The sequence below is a fragment of the Pecten maximus genome, chromosome 13 (assembly GCF_902652985.1).
Source record: "Pecten maximus chromosome 13, xPecMax1.1, whole genome shotgun sequence".
In the NCBI taxonomy this organism is placed as follows: domain Eukaryota; kingdom Metazoa; phylum Mollusca; class Bivalvia; order Pectinida; family Pectinidae; genus Pecten; species Pecten maximus.
Genome location: NC_047027.1, coordinates 28,389,324 through 28,407,661, shown reverse-complemented (window position 1 = coordinate 28,407,661; position 18,338 = coordinate 28,389,324). Strand labels below are relative to the sequence as shown.

The 18,338-nt window shown below is 33.5% G+C and overlaps 1 protein-coding gene across 1 annotated transcript in view; it reads left to right on the top strand.

Moving 5' to 3' along the window:
* The first annotated feature begins 393 nt into the window (after positions 1 to 393).
* The window catches only part of LOC117340615, a 64,798-nt gene continuing 46,853 nt past the window's right edge, over positions 394 to 18,338 (top strand). Inside the window, exon 1 of the mRNA XM_033902379.1 lies at positions 394 to 495. Within this exon, the coding sequence (XP_033758270.1) occupies positions 447 to 495 (49 nt within the window). The 5' untranslated portion in view covers positions 394 to 446. The remainder of the gene's footprint in view (positions 496 to 18,338) is intronic.

Sequence of the window (18,338 nt, the reverse complement as noted above, 5' to 3'; positions counted from 1 at the left end):
TAATCTTTTAATAGAGTGTGCCCCATCATTTGAGGATTTCAGGAACGTATTCACACACCAATAGTCCCTCCCTCACTCTACCGTTGTATCAAAACAGGAAATGGGTACCACAAACGTACACAGTGTATCATATATATTAATTAGATACTGAAAGTACACTACAGTATTGATAATCTTAGAGGCAAGCTCATAAAATTGATTTTAAAAAATCCTGATAAAAATAAAAAAAATTTTGTTTAAATCTGCTGATTTATATTAAGTATTGATTTTACATTTTTAGTCACTTTAACTTCAGTAGACTTTCTAATCTACTCATATTCCGGAATAAAGGCTACCAAACCGACTTGTTGCTTACAGTACGAAATCCTAATCCTGCACAGCATACGTATGCCTGCACTGCAGGGGAAGTTGTCATCGGAGCTGACACTGACTAGGCCTACTTCGGAATGGCAAATTTGATGTATTTCATCGTATTTTTTGCGACAACACTTCTTGGTAAGTTTTTTTTAACTATATCTGCTTCACTTATTTTTGAATATTTTAAAACCACAAATGATAAGAGCAGAGCAGGATTTGTTTTAGGTGTGTTGATCAATCATGAACGCACAAAACAATTTGAGAATGTGGGTAGGCACCTATATCTCTGATGTCAGGGTAGGTTCCGGACCATGAATTGTAAGCATTTGATTTTGATGTGTCGATTTATTACCATAGATATTGAAAGGAGTTGATAGATTCAACATTTTAACGGACATGTTGTCAACGCAATACATAGACCAAGGTAGATTACTCGCAGATATCTATAAAATATAAGACATACCACAGTAACTGCATTGTCAACATGTACACAGGTATGCCAATAGGCCAAACTGTATTCATAAACCCCCCTTTTTTTACTCTATTACCATAACCATTATTTCTTTTCAACATTTGATGCATTCATGATTTTTTTTTTTGTCATTTAATTACATGTATACTTGCTAGTTTATTAATATCTAATTGTCTGCCCCTACACAATCACACAACACTGGTAGGTTTAGCCGAACAAAAGTTCATTTACGGATAGAGCAAGGGTACATAATTTCGCACAGTACGTAAATTCGCACACCTGACGATTTTTTGCGTTTTTCCTCCAAGTGGCATATTACCACATACTACCCCATACTACCTGTTGTTTTATGAAATACGACACAGTTTTGATTAATGTGTTGTGAAAAGACGATTTTTTGTTATAAATTAATAAATTTCTTATACAAAAGACAAAACGGATACTAGTATATTCAGGAATGGACCGGACAACGAACTAAAACTGTACATGTAAAATTTCACGTAGAATAGATCTACTATGGATGTGTTGTTAGTAAAATTTATGTGTATATTTGTGACATCGTGATTTCAAGAAATAAGACGAAACTGTTTTCATTTATATAAATATATATAGATGTATGAATTTTATTTAGATATATGAATTTTATTCAAGATAAAATAAGCAAACATATCAAAACAATAATATCAGTACATTTCATAAATGCAATGGTAGTAATATTAATTATGAATCATTTTAATAATAATGATCGATAACATTAATAAAGTTATAATGATGATATTAATAATAACGATATTAATATAATAATAAGAAGAAAAATATAAGTACTGATAATGATAAAAGTAATTATGTTTATAGTAGATAACATTTAAACATTCACACACACAGGATGTAATGCAAAAATAATAATTTATATACAACAGTTCTTCACTTTTACAAGTGACTGGATCCAGCAATGAAGTATATATCTAATTATATTAATACCAATCAATGTACAAATATATAAACCCTACAATAATATAGATGCTCAAATACAAATTTAAAACTGTATTTTAAGACTTGAGACTTGTTTTGCATGGCACTTGTTTCTGAATTTTTTCCCCCAGTGTTTTTGTCTTTTCTGATTTTTGCCTTCTTCAATATATTTCCGTAATAATATCTTTTTCAATTAATTATATCGTAGTTGTACTGAGAGAAATATATATAATATATGTACAATTCGTATTCATGTATGTAAATACATTGCGATCCAGGTATTCATATCATCTTATAGATGACTTCCACAATGATCATGTCAGGGTATCGGGCCGACCATCACTGCGCCATTGAAACGTTCTTTTTTAAGAATGCCGATGTGGCGCAGCATTATAGGCTGCAGGTATTTCTGGCTAGGCGATTGGGTGCCGTAGATCGTGAGTTCGAGGCCCGGTCAGGGCACGAGTCAAAAAGTTGTCTTCCTTCGTCATTTGTGTTGCTATATATATATATATATCTATTTATTAGCACAATGTATCATATACACTATGTGTTGGTGATCCGAAGATATAGATTTGAATTTCCTGTCGTAGTTGTACCGAGAGAAATATATATAATATATGTACAATTCGTATCCATGTATGTAAATACATTGCGATCCAGGTATTCATATCATCTTATAGACGACTTCCACAATGATCATGTCAGGGTATCGGGCCGACCATCACTGCGCCATTGAAACGTTCTTTTTCAAGAACGCCGATGTGGCGCAGCGGTATAGGCTGCGGGTATTTCTGGCTAGGCGATTGGGTGCTGTAGATCGTGAGTTCGAGGCCCAGTCAGGGCACGAGTCAAAAAGTTGTCTTCCTTCGTCATTTGTGTTTTGCTAAGTTATATATCTATTTATTAGCACAATGTATCATATACACTATGTGTTGGTGATCCGAAGATATAGATTTGAATTTCCTGTCGTAGTTGTACCGAGAGAAATATATATAATATATGTACAATTCGTATCCATGTATGTAAATACATTGCGATCCAGGTATTCATATCATCTTATAGACGACTTCCACAATGATCATGTCAGGGTATCGGGCCGACCATCACTGTGCCATTGAAACATTCTTTTTTAAGAACGCCGATGTGGCGCAGCGGTATAGGCTGCGGGTATTTCTGGCTAGGCGATTGGGTGCTGTAGATCGTGAGTTCGAGGCCCGGTCAGGGCACGAGTCAAAAAGTTGTCTTCCTTCGTCATTTGTGTTGCTAAGTTATATATATATATATATATGTTAAACAAAGTATTCAATATAAACTTGTCAGTGTTTCTGTGTTAATATTTTACTGTTTACATATTTATTTCTTGATATCTAAGCTTCAATCATATATTTAATACATAGATCAATAGTTCAGTATATATACATGTATAATGTGTATAACATAATCAACTGAACTGGGATCCGGATCTATACTGGATCTCCATCACCAGCTGATCATTAGAATGTAAATAAATACAACAACTCGGTTTAATTTGATTTCACCAATTTTAATACAGTCCTTACCTAATGTGTTGCCAACTAACCTAGTTAAACATCTGAGGTAAAATAGCAATGTCTCAATAAAAGTATATCCCGGTAGTGGAACATACAGGGACAAGTACTACATGTACATGTTTACAAGCTAGTAATGAAGACATGTCCAACATGTTTCTTTTATTCCTTTCTCAATATGTAAAACAACTGGTCATGAATGCATGTAAATAGTATATTACTGTTAACATTGTATATAAGTTCATCAGTATATCTATCAAAGTAGTTTAAGCAATGTACAATGCTAGCCTTTGTGATGGGAAACAAAGTTATCAATATGCGATAACGTGTCTAAGTATTCAACTTCCGGGTGAAAGGGGAGCTTCCGGTTGAAATGGGTCAAATTAAACGAAATCTGGGTTGTGTTTACAAGTGTCTTACCAAGATGAAGTTGCGCCATTGAAATGTTCTTTTTAAGGCTGCGGGTATTTCTGGCTAGGCGGTTGGGTGCCGTAGATCGTAAGTTCGAGGCCCGGTCATGATCAGGGCACGAGTCAAAAAGTTGTCTTCCTTCGTCATTTGTGTTGCTAAGGTATATATTCTAAGAAGTACGATATATATTTCCGTAATAATATCTATTTTAATTAATTATATCTATTCTAAGAAGTACAATATATTTCCGTAATAATATCTATTTCAATTAATTATATCTATATACCTAGAAGTACAATATATTTCCGTAATAATATCTATTTTAATTAAGTATATCTATTCTAAGAAGTACGATATATTTCCGTAATAATATCTATTTCAATTAATTATATCTATTCTAAGAAGTACGATATATTTCCGTAATAATATCTATTTCAATTAATTATATCTATTTAATAATATTATATCTATTTCAAGAAGTACAATATCTTTACTTAATCATATCTATTTCAATAAATTATATCTTTTTTATTAGCCCACCATCATCAGATGGTGGGCTGTTCAAATCGCCCTGCGTCCGTGGTCCGTCGTCCGTCCGTCCCTCCGTCCGTAAACAATTCTTGTTATCGCTATTTCTCAGAAAGTACTGAAGGGATCTTTCTCAAATTTCATATGTAGGTTCCCCTTGGTGCCTAGTTATGCATATTGCGTTTTGAGACCAATCGGAAAACAAAATGGCCGACAGGCTGCCATCTTGGATTTTGACAATTGAAGTTTGTTATCGCTATTTCTGAGAAAGTACTGAAGGGATCTTTCTCAAATTTCATATGAAGGTTCCCCTTGGTACTTAGTTATGCATATTGCGTTTTGAGACCAATCGGATAACAACATGGCCGACAGGCAGCCATCTTGGATTTTGACAATTGAAGTTTGTTATCGCTATTTCTGATAAAGTACTGAAGGGATCTTTCTCAAATTTCATATGTAGGTTCCCCTTGGTGCCTAGTTATGCATATTGCGATTTGAGACCAATCGGAAAACAAAATGGCCGACAGGCAGCCATCTTGGATTTTGACAATTGAAGTTTGATATCGCTATTTCTGAGAAAGTACTGAATGGATCTTTCTCAAATTTCATATGTAGGTTCCCCTTGGTGCCTAGTTATGCATATTGCGATTTGAGACCAATCGGAAAACAACATGGCCGACAGGCAGCCATCTTGGATTTTGACAATTGAAGTTTGTTACCACTATTTCTGAGAAAGTACTGAATGGATCTTTCTGAAATTTCATATGTAGGTTTCCCTTGGTGCCTAGTTATGCATATTGCGTTTTGAGACCAATCCGAAAACAACATGGCCGACAGGCAGCCATCTTGGATTTTGACAATTGAAGTTTGTTATCGCTATTTCTGAGAAAGTACTGAATGGATCTTTCTCAAATTTCATATGTAAGTTTCCCTTGGTGCCTAGTTATGCATATTGCGTTTTGAGACCAATTGGATAACAACATGGCCGACAGGCAGCCATCATGGATTTTGACAATTGAAGTTTGTTATCACTATTTCTGAGAAAGTACTGAATGGATCTTTCTCAAATTTCATATGTAAGTTTCCCTTGGTGCCTAGTTATGCATATTGCGTTTTGAGACCAATTGGATAACAACATGGCCGACAGGCAGCCATCATGGATTTTGACAATTGAAGTTTGTTATCACTATTTCTGAGAAAGCACTGAATGGATCTTTCTGAAATTTCTTATGTAGGTTGCCCTTGGTGCCTAGTTATGCATATTGCGTTTTGAGACCAATCAGAAAACAACATGGCCGACAGACCGCCATCTTGGATTTTAACAATTGAAGTTTGTTATCTCTATTTCTCAAAGTACTGAATGGATCTTTCTCAAATTTCATAAGTAGGTTCCCCTTGGTCCCTAGTATTGCATTTTTGGACCAGTCTGTCCTGAAAACAACCTGGCAAACAAACAGCCATTATCGTTAAATCTCAAATTTCTTATATAGCTAGGATTCCCTTGTTTGAAAAGTACTGGAGGGATGTCTCAATTTGCACAGATTAGTAAAATGAAGGGAAAAGTAGAGAAAAGATCAATCTGACATGGAACCTATGAAGATCATTCAATGGTGGGCGCCAAGATCCCTCTGGGATCTCTTGTTATCTTTATTATTGTGAAAGTGATATTGAATAACAAAATCAAACATGGTAAGAGATCACCCTTTGAATAGCCTTTATTAGGAGGGCATGGGTTGTTACAAACCAATATTGATATCGTTCTGTAATTTTTCCAAAAGTAGGATTATAAATACGATCCAAATGCAGTGGTTTGAAATAAGATGTGGATACTAGATGCAATGTATACTTGATTTGAAATAAATTCTGGTCAATTATTCAAAAATGTCAAAACTACATTGTATAAACATTGTAAATCCACTTGAAGGTACAGCTATCTGTGACTCCCGGATCATTGTCCGAAATTGATAAAACTTGTCCATGAAAAGTTAGTAATTCCTATCGCCCTACATTCCTAAACCCTACTGTTAGTACCCCTATCTTGTAAACCACCCGCTAAAGTTTGGATCCATGAAATAAAAACATGAATGCCGAAAAATGGGAAATGGTTTTGTAATTAATTCACAAATCACATAACTTAATATTTAGTATCAATTAAATAAAAAAAAAATGATAGAAATGAATTGCAAAACGAAAACGCGATATTACATATTCTAACAAATAAATCTTCATATGATAAAACATAAATCTTCATATAATAAAACAAAGTTTTTGCTTTCAATCAAATTCTTACCTTTTGTAGTCGGGTCTTCCCGTGCAAGAAGTCAAAGTTGTTACCATCCGACCGACACAACTTACAAATGTAATCCTCCGGAATGTTTGAGAAAGTTTTCAAGACTTCTACAGTAACACTTTGACAGTCTGCGTGATACCATTTCTTACAAAACTCTTGGACATCAAGTACCCCCGGAATTATCATCCAGACATGGTACATCTCAGCACCTTTTCAGGGCCAATACATGCTCAAATTACGCATTAAACGGCCCTGCCCCTGCGAGATGATATTCATGAGTTCATGAATGTTCATGAATCATTCATGAATCATTCATGAACTTTCAAGAATACTGTAAGTTTTTGATTCATGAAAAAATGTTCATGAATATTCATCAAATACCTCTCATGAACTCTAAATGAACTTTTATGAATAATTTTACAAATTCATTAAGATTCATGATTGTTCATCATATGTGATTATGAACTATTCATGAACATTCATGCATAGATGATATTCATCAAATTTCATCAAAATGATGAAATAGTAAGAACAGTTGATAATGAATTTTGAAGAACTTTAATGAATGAGAATTTTATGTGATTATGAACTATTCATGAATTTTCATGCATTGATGATATTCTTTAAAATTCATCAAAATGAATAAAATAGTAATGAATTTTGAAGAATTTTAATGAATGAGAATTTGACTTAGAAATTGAACATTTTCTTGAATAAAAAGATACCTTACATTTTAAATTGAATAAAAAAGTTTTTAAATTTGTTTCCATGTCTATATTACAATTTCGTTGTTGGCTTAAAGAACTACAGGCTAACTACAGGCTTACTAAACCCCTTTACAATAAGAAAACTTCAAATTTCCCGCCAAATTTTTCCTGCCCAAAAACTTCTAACAGGAGAGTTCCAATACATGGCAGCCATGAGGCTTTTCTCACAGAGATAAATAACATGTTATTTTACAAATGAAGGCAGGTATTTATCTTCCATACCTGCTTCATGATCAATACAACACTACCAGGAAATGAAATATTCAACTCTGGAAATATGTCAACCTGTTTATAGGTAAGAATTAACTTAAAATCAATCACCATGCATGTGACCTAAATTTACATAGTGCACATAATATTCTAGAATATATATAATACACATTTAAGTAAATCGCGGACATATTTGCAGACCGATGCTATCCTAATGTCAGCCGTTTTGGAATGAACACATAACAGCTTTGGCATTTCTTAAATTGCATTGCCCATTTAACTAAATTGTACAAACACACATCATATTCATATGTACAATGAGAATTAATGCAATAATGAACATAAATCACTCTTATCTGAAGAATATTAAAAGGATTTTGCGTCCAAATGATTGTGTACATATACTCATTTCAAGCAGTTATGAATTTTGAAACAAGTGATGGATCCATTTGAATGCAATTTTTAATGGAAGGACTACAAGGATATTGTCAAACATGCATAGTGATACATGTACAGTTCATGACAAACTTTGATGAAATTTAGAGGTAAAATGCATGCAAATTCATTTTCTAAATAAGTTCATAACTCATGAATTAATCATGAATTATCATGAATTATCATGAATAGAATAGTTCATGAATATTCATGAACTATGATGATTTTATGAATGAAAATATTGATTTCAGGATTAATGAATGTTCATGAAATATTTGATTCATGAACATTCATTAAAGTTTTAAGTTCATGCATATTCATGAACTAATCATGAATTGTCATGAATGAAAAAGTTCATGAGTATTCATCATAGTATTAAGTTCATGAATATTCATGAACTCATCATGAATTCTCATGAAAGAAAATGTTCATGAACATTCATGAACTATGATGATTTCATGAATGAAAAACTTTATGAACATTCATGAACTATGATGATTTCATGAATGAAAAACTTTCTTACAAAATTCATGAATATTCATAATTTGAAAAAAATGTTCATGAAGTTTTAAGTTCATGAATTTCATGAAAATATTCATGAATAAATCAAGAATATTCATGAATTTTGTTCATGAATAATTCATGAACTATTAATGAATATTCATGAATTATTCATAATCGTTTCACAGGGGCTAATAGTCATCAAAAGATTTTTTCTAAAAAACAGCAAACGGTACCCATGTAATCATTTTAAATGATCTAAACGTGGCAGTATACATGTATCGTAGATTGACGTGTAAGTGTATAGTTTTGGTTCGTTGTCCGGTTCATTCCTGAATATACTAGTATCCATTTTGTATAAAGAAATTTATAAATTAATAGCATAAAAATCGTCTTTCTGTAACATATTATACGATATTGTGTCGTATTTCATGAGACAATAGGTAGTATGTGGTAGTATGGGGTAGTATGTGGTAGAGCTGAAACAAATGTTCGAATGTCCGCGAATGAATACCAATTCCCCGAATATTCGAATAGTGGAATCGTATTCGAATATTCGGTACAATATTTACTTCCCTTTAGTCCTTTGATCTGAAACATGTACAAACGTTTCATTTGAGTTTGTGAGCATTTCCAGCTAAATTCCAATAAATCTTAAGTAGAATGTAAGCTATATATGCTTAGGAGTTTTAACGTACAAAGGTACTATACATCCAACATAGCAAATCATCCCCGGGCCAAACTCATTAAAAACGTGTTAAAATGTCAGATTTCCGTTCCAATCCAGGATTCAGTATAACATTAAAATACATGTAAATACAAATATTTTGACACGAATAGGTTCCAAAACTCGTGAATGAAAAGATATAAACATTTTTCTGACATGACATCGTAAATAAGGTACAGTGCTGCTATCTTTTATATCCGTACTGTGTACAGAACTGTCAACCATGTGGTGCGCCATATGCATTACGTCAGTGTCAATAAAACGCTTTGAAACAATAGCGACATTCCCGGTTACAAGCGCCCAACCGACAGAGGAAAATTTACCATGTGGACAGTTCGCGGTCGTTTTATTTCATGTTATTTTGCCAGTATATTGAATGCAGAACATTTACATATGGACCCAATGTAGTGAACGTTGATTTTTTTTATTATCTATTGGTCTTATAATGCAAATATTCCTTCTTTTGACATTGACAATATGACATACACAAGCTCGTCAATCAGGTAGGTCAGCCATGTTTAAGTTGTCGTCAATAGGTGAACTTGGCGATTTTTTACGATTATTAAAGTGAGCTTCCGACTTAGTTCTGGCCATTCTTCAGTTGTATATATCACTGTTACTTATTTAAAGCTTTTCAGTCATCTATCAAGCTTAGTAAATCAGAAATAATTACGTTTTCTTAAGTGTTGACTGTACACTCCCGAATATTCGAATACTATTCAAATATACTAAACGAATATTCGAATGCCAAAATCTGCTATTCGTTTCAGCTCTAGTATGTGGTAGTATGGGGTAGTATGTGGTAGTATGTGGAAGTATGGGGTAAATCGACGTGCCGGTCGAGGACTGTGGTTTTTAAACGAACATTAATGTTCGGTTATTGCCATCAAGAACTGGACTGAGAAATATGACCATATTTGGTAGCCACATTCACCAATACGCCATCTACTGTCTGTTTCAATGAAATATGGCTGCCCCCATTGCCTTACGCTTCAAATAATTTACTTGCAAAAACATCTTCGTTTTATGTAGTAGTTTTACCGAAAATGTTGAAATGTATTCAGTAGATATTTTCAAGATGCATACGATTTGAGAAATGCATAACGCTAGCGAAATGTGAAGACTAAATGAACCTGAACTTTGCGAATAACTCCAGGTCAATATATTTATGTAAACAAATATTGCGCAGGCGCATTCGTCTCCGGATGTTTAGAAAGTTTTACTCTTCCGTGTTCATTCCAAAACGGCTGACATTAGGATAGCATCGGTCTGCAAATATGTCCGCGATTTACTTAAATGTGTATTATATATATTCTAGAATGTTACATCATTATCAACTAGATGAGTATTTATATAATTTAGAGAAATAAATATATCAATAACGGCATACGAGACGATACATTGTATCATACTATAGGTTACTGTACAGTACATGTTTGCGAGAAAGGTAGATACTAGGTGGCATTTGTGGTCAGGGTGACTGGTCATAGCGTTAACATTGTCATAGATTTCCATATTCCATTTTCCTTTGACGAAAACGACCAATAAATCAAATGCAAATGATAATATCTTGTTGCCATGTGCACGGGATTGGTTGTTGTAGGCGATACTTAGAACGTATTTACTGTTGTAAGGGAAGTAACTGCAAGATTACGAAAATCAAACGTTAAACCAATTTGATTGGTCGATTCTTCCATGACTTTGGCAATGGGTTTACAATCAAAGTGACAGATAACTACGGCAATATTCAGATGATATCAACAATAACACTTTTAGATACGTGTGGTCGGCAGTTGTCATGTTTAAAATGAACAATTATATAGCTTGTTTTTATTTCGGCAAAGTCGAGAATATTTACTGAAACGGACCAAGCAGACTTGGAAATACCGAAACGAAGAAAAATGGGGCTTAATTATAATATAAATTGGCATTATTTTCAGAGAATTGACCAACATATATGTTTTTCAATGCCTAATTGTATCATATGTAAAATATTAGAGGTTTACGAATTTTAAATTAATTTTTCATTTGCGAATCGCGGCCCGATTGTCGTTAGAGTTGAATTACCGAAATGGCCGATAGTGGACCCAAATCGATATTTTTACGAGAGAATGGACCCAATATAGGATCTAGATCTATTAATCTTTGGTGTGTGTATAGAGACCATATGCATTTTTTTTCTTTACCTGGAAGTATTTTGAAAGAATTTGCAAAATACCGAATTCACGATCAAATTTTCGATTGTGACGAACTACTGAGACGGTGTTAAGTTCATGTTAAGTCAATCTGATTGAATTCAGCTGTTACATATGTACACATGGCTACGTTTACTATGCAATACGCCTACGTAATTTTTTTTCAAAGACGGAAAACGGAAATCCGGATTATCTAAAAACAAATGCAAAAAGACTTGTGATATTCACTTAATTTGACATTCAACCATTAATTATTATTTGTAGTTTTATAACTTCTGAAATAGTGTGATCGATTCTCTATATAATATTGCTGTGGAACTTGTGTTATTTTTCAAACAAATTCATTTTGATAATTTGTTAATTTAGAACGTTCATCAAGTCATGATCAAGACTTGAAATTCTCGCTACACCATACTTCAAACACAGTAATCAATGAATTGAAGTCAAGCAAATGAGTTAATATTTACCTAAATAATTTTTCAATTATATATATACAACACATGTTCAGCTGACTATTTGTGCCATGCTGTTACAAGATTTCAGTTACAATTCTAAAAGTCAAGCAAATGAGTTAATATTTACCTAAATAATTTTTCAATATACAACACATGTTCAGATGACTATTTGTGTCATGCTGTTACAAGATTTCAGTTATAATTCTAAAATTGAATTAGTATGTAAATACAGTGTATATGTTATACTGTCAATATCCACAAAGCGAGTGTAGTCTACTGTACTCAGTCATGCCGGTAGATAGCGGTACATATACGTACTGCTTACATCTCGTGCCTACTTGTGTGAACTATAAATCAATAACAAAAATGGTTCATATATTTCTATATATGACTTCACAAATTATGCGGTGTCTGAAGATCTGAATGAAGTGAATAAACGATGTATTAAATTATTTTTATGAAATATTCAAGTCATAGATCATTCTTTTTTTAGAAATACTGATTTTAAGTCCATTTTGGTAATTCAACTATAACGGCAATTAAAATACTTCTCGTTTTTTTTAAACCCGGAAAACCGAAATCCGGATTATCTAAAAACAAATGCAAAAAGACTTGTGATATTCACTTCATTTGATATTCAGCCGTTAATTGTTATTTGTAGTTTTATAACTTTTGATATATTGTGATTGATTCTCTATATAATATTGCTGTGGAACTTGTGTTATTTTTCAAACAAATTCATTTTAATAATTTGTTAATTTAAAATTTTCATCAAGTCAGGATCAAGACTTGAAATTCTCACTACACCATACTTCAAACACGGAGTAATCAATGAATTGATAAACTGAAAATTTACCTTAAATAATTTTTCAATATGCATGTTCAGATGACTATTTGTGCCATGCTGTTACAAGATTTCAGTTACAATTCTAAAATTGAATTAGTATGTAAATATATGTTATCCTGTCAATATCCACAAAGCGAGTGTAGTTTTACTGTACTCAAAGTCATGCCAGTAGATAGCAGTACATATACTTTCTGCTTACATCTAGTGCCTACTTGTGTGAACTATAAATAATAACAAAATGGTTCATATATTTCTATATGACTTCACAAATTATGTGGTGTCTGAAGATCTGAATGAAGTGAATAAACGATGTATTACATTATTTTTATGAAATATTCAAGTCATAGATCATTCTCTTAAAAATATTGATTTCAAGTCCATTTTGGTAATTTTACTATGACGGCAATCAGGCCTAGAATGGCGAATAAACCCCTAATATTTTACATATGATTAATTTTGACATTGGAGAACATAAAATTGTGTCCATTCTCTAGCACTGGTAGAATGTACAGAATAGAGCTTCATAAATATATTCTCAAAATTACTAATTACCCCGGTAAATATAACATTTTACATAAACCTCCCATGACTGATGGTGAACTTAAACTTGCAAATCTCCTGTATCATTCCAATTTTGATAGGTGTAAATATATACACGTACTGTTATATATATATAGTTATAGATATGGAATGCTTCACAATTTGCATACAGTTATGGAATCTTATAACACCCCCAAAAATGTTCTCACCACATAAAGGTGTGATTTGTGCAATTACATTGCTGAATTGTGTGGTTCAGTATGATTGGATGATCAACATTGGAAAAGGACAATAAATAGGGAATGTGTCGTCCCATCGAATGGACTGTAATCTTTGTGATCAGGTTTGAAGTTGAAAATGAATCTTGAAGTTTTCTTTTCCTGTTTGCTGAATTATTCGATGAAGATAGTCTTTATCTGGTTGTTATTCTTTATCACATTGTTTACAATACTGTAATTATAACAGAAGTTTATCTTCTCATATACAGATTTATTAACATCAAATGATTCCTGAACAAAAGGAGTCAGGTTTTTTTTGTTTTGAAGTACCATAAATGCTTGAGTACAGTTTCAATAGGATACATTCCTAATTCGGGCCTTGATTAGCAGCTCTGGTTTTGGTTTTCAGTAATTCTTTGTGTGTTTCATCATATTTAGTTGAAATACAACTATGTATGCCAAACTAACGATGGAACTAGCCTAAATATAGTGCATATTAGAAGTTGGCATCAATAAGGTCACAGAGTCCTGGCTGTATTATAACTGATGATGCCTTCCCGAAAGAAAGAAGACATATTTTATTTTCATCGATCCAAGATAGATCAACAAACTTCCAATTTCAATTAGGACCTTACAGAAACATGCATATGTACAATCAAATCAGAACAGCTGCAAACATTTCAAATTATTTGCAATTAATTCCTAAACCGATATCAGTAAATTTATCAACTTAAAACTAAGAAGATTACTGATTTTGCATTAAACAATAATGTTCGTTTACAGTACTTCCAGTACTTTGATTTGTTTATATGTTGACTAATGCCAAACTTAAGTGGAACATTTGCCGTTTTAAGTACATCTTTTCAGATTAAGTTCGTTTTGAAAACAAATTTTAACTGATACGACTCTCGTCCGATAAAATGGATACCAGATGATTAAATATTTTAATTAAAATAATCCCAGCTGTTGATTGGCATGTGAATTTGCAAATATTTAAAGAAAGTATCATTTGATCAGATTATAAACAAAACTTATTACAAATCCACCAAGTATAACTAATAACAGCGCTGACCTGCAGACACCCCGCCATTTTCACAGCCTTGTTTACATTACCTCCGTAGGGAGCGGTCATTATTTAAAGCAAAAATGGCGGTAAATTGACACTTTCCAATTTTACATTATTTTGTTGTTAAAGATTTTTTTAATCATGGCATTAGGCTTTATCTTAGTTTAGGATGTTGTTTGTCTACAAAATGGCTGAAAACTATTTTTACCATCAAAATTAAAGAAGTTAGATGGGAGTGCGAAATTACGTACCCGATCGTCTTCAAACCCAGCAATAAACACAAGTTAACAACAGCTCCCTTGCGCAGTGATACGTGTGCGCATATCAGGTTGCACACTTGTATGTTATGAAGCATTTGTACATCTAACAATGTGAGGTATTCTTTCTTGATTTGACCGAAATGTATTTAAAAACATACCGAAAGTGTGAGAAATTACGTACCCCCACTCTAGAGCACACTGGGGTATTATCGACCACCGGGTATTATCGGCCATTTGTCTTATTAAAGCTTGATAAAAGTCGTAAGAAGCGTTGTCTTGTCATTCAATCGCTTCCATCACTCAGAATACTCACTTCGGAATAACTAGAGGTTTTCCTTAGGTTTCTGAGAGCCTTTAAATTCCTAATGGATGACATTGTTGAAAGTGGCTAGCGCGGGTCTTTCAAAATAGCGTAATGTTACGGGATAATTTAACTGGAAAGGGAAAATGAAAGTTTTTTTTTTTTACTATGCACAAGCAGATAGTCTGACAGCTTTTATTGTATAAACTGTATATGAAAGAGTATTTTTAAGGTTTTTATGAAAAATGGGATTGTCATGTCAGCTACAAGAAAAAATGGGATGGTCGATAATACCTTGACGAAATTATAATCGCAGGGTATTATCGACCGCTGGCTAAATTGAAATATAAAGGGGAGTTCTGCATGTATGATTTAACATTATAAATGTTTTATATACATACAGTGGACCCTCGATAATCCAAACACCTTCGTTCCCAGCCCAAACCGTCCGGATTACGAGTTTTCCAGACTGCCAAATTTCGTCTACCAGGTCAAAAAAAAATTGTCGTGTAAGAGTTATCTCCCTTGATTATATACAATCCGAGACGTTTCATAAATACGTCTAATTGTCAGTCTTTTTAACAATAAATATACGTATGCTTCTGATGATTCTTGTTTTGTTTTATTTTGTAGAAACTAAAAAATAAACTTGTTTTTAAAAGAACATGTAAAGTGAAAGTTGTTTTATTTATAGCAGGCATATGTGACCTACAAACAACACACATGTGTCACGTCCCGGAGGTTCACAAACAAGTAGATATTACAAACGTTAAATACCTTAAATAAAAGACCCGGATTTTACAACTTACGAACAGTCCATGTTTTTGCATTTTTTTTTACCGTAAGTTAAAACCCTAAAATGAAAGACCTGCTATGTACAATGTACGAAATGAAAGACCCGCGGTCCGTACAACTTACCATTAGTCCATGTTTTTTTATGATTTTCACGTAAGTTAAAAATCTTAAATAATGAATTAATGTGGTGAATCGTAACTCACTTTGCTGTACCAGAAACCCCTAGTTACCTATTTAAAAGTATGCGGCACCAGTGAGAACTACCCAAGCTGTCCGATAATTATTAAACCCGTATTCACTTAACAATGTGACGCTTAATTAAGTAGATCAGAGGTATCAGACGACTATTAACTAATTTGTGTGTAATCAACCCAGTTCTTGTGATCACTGCTTAATACGTAAATGTGTACAGTATGTAATTAATAACATGCATCTTACAATGAGTCGTCGTTTCACATAACGGTGTTACAAGCCGATATCCATGTTTACCCAATACAAGTGTTAATGATGTTAATTACCGATCATAAATTTATTACATGTATTTGAGATTGATTAATTATCGTATCACGGACTGTATGTTAGTGCATGAATTCTTGCTATAAAAACAGAGCTACATTGTAACACAGGTAAACACCCGGGGCTATGACCTGGCAGCGGTCGCTATGACTACGCACAGTGTCAAGCAATAGTCTGTACAGCTGTCGACACGGGTGACTTGCCCCGACATTTTTCTCTCCTCGTGGTGAAAAAATCGTCCGGATTATTGCGGGAAATTTACTATTAAAAAGTATGTACCGTTCCTAAAATGGGCTTCCGGAATCGGAATTTCCGGACTGGTGAGTACAAATAACGTTACGGAAATCCGTTCCTGTGCTTTTCCGTCCGGACTGTGAGATTTCCGGACTATTGGTGTCCGGATTATCGCGGGTTCACTGTATTTGACTTATTATTAGCTCACCTGGACCGAAGGTCCGGTGAGCTTATGTCATGGCACAGCTTCCGTCGTCTATCCGTCTGTCAACATTTGCTTCAAATCGCTACTAGTCAAAAAGTTCTTATTGGATTTTGACCAAATTTGGCCAGAAACATTCTTGGCAGAAGGGGAACAGATTTTGCATAAATGGTGACTCTGACCCCCGAGGGGCCAAAGGGGCGGGGCCCAATAAGGGAAATAGAGGTAATTCCTTTAAATCACTACTAGTCATAAAGTTATGAATGGATTTGAACCCAATTTGGTCAGAAACATTCTTGGGGGAAGGGGAACTTATTTTGCATAAATGGTGACTTTGACCCCCGAGGGGCCAAAGGGGCGGGGCCCATAAGGGGAAATAGAGGTAATTCGTTTAAATCGCTACTAGTCATAAAGTTATGAATGGATTTAAACACAATTTGGTCAGAAACATCCTTGGGGGAAGGTTATGAATGGATTTAAACACAATTTGGTCAGAAACATCCTTGGGGGAAGGGGAACAGATTTTGCATAAATGGTGACTCTGACCCCAAAGGGGCGGGCCCAATAGGGGAAATAGAGGTAATTCCTTTAAAATCGCTACTAGTCATAAAGTTATGAATGGATTTGAACCCAATTTGGTCAGAAACATCCTTGGGGGAATCATACATGCCATATTTTCAGGAGACCAATAAGGGAGATTGATTATTATTTTAAGGAAATTTTGCCTAAAATAAGGGAGATTTGTGCGCGACATGAATATCAGCATTTTTACTCAATTTTAAAGCAATAAACTAATTTTGAAAGTGATAAAGTATATTTATATTTATTTTGGATATTAATCATATTGTATATATATGCAAACAACAAAAAGTTGTATAAGGTAAAAAATGCAATAAGTATACATTCAGATTCTGATGATATGAAACTATTTTTTGATTTTTTTTTGTAAAAAAAAGTTTTACAGCTGTATGCATATTACGTAACAGCATTTGAAAAGGGTATATTATAATTACATGTAGCTAAAGATTAAGACAAACAAGTTAATCATTTATAATTATTATTGGATTTTTCTTCAAATGAGAAAGCTTGATCCACTCTGAGGGAACACATCAGTTGTAATAATCACCATGAAATGTCATGTGGGATCCCTTATGTTGGAACATTTAGATATAAAAATATTCCAAGTGTGCAAGGGTATACATGAAGTCATGAGAACTTAAGATGTTCATGTTAGGAGACTGCAGTAAATCTTATCACGATCCTTCTAGATTTTGTATATATTGTCTCTGTCATGGACGGTACAGTCATTGTAAACATCATGATTGACCACTACGACCACCAGATGTGCTAATTTTGATAGTTTTCTAAAAGAAAATATCGGATTTCATCTTGCTATCACTGATCCACGATACACATGTTAAATGAAAAACACGTGTGATTTTGCGTCTGTACAGACTCTGTATCAATTACGGTTTTACCATCATCAAAG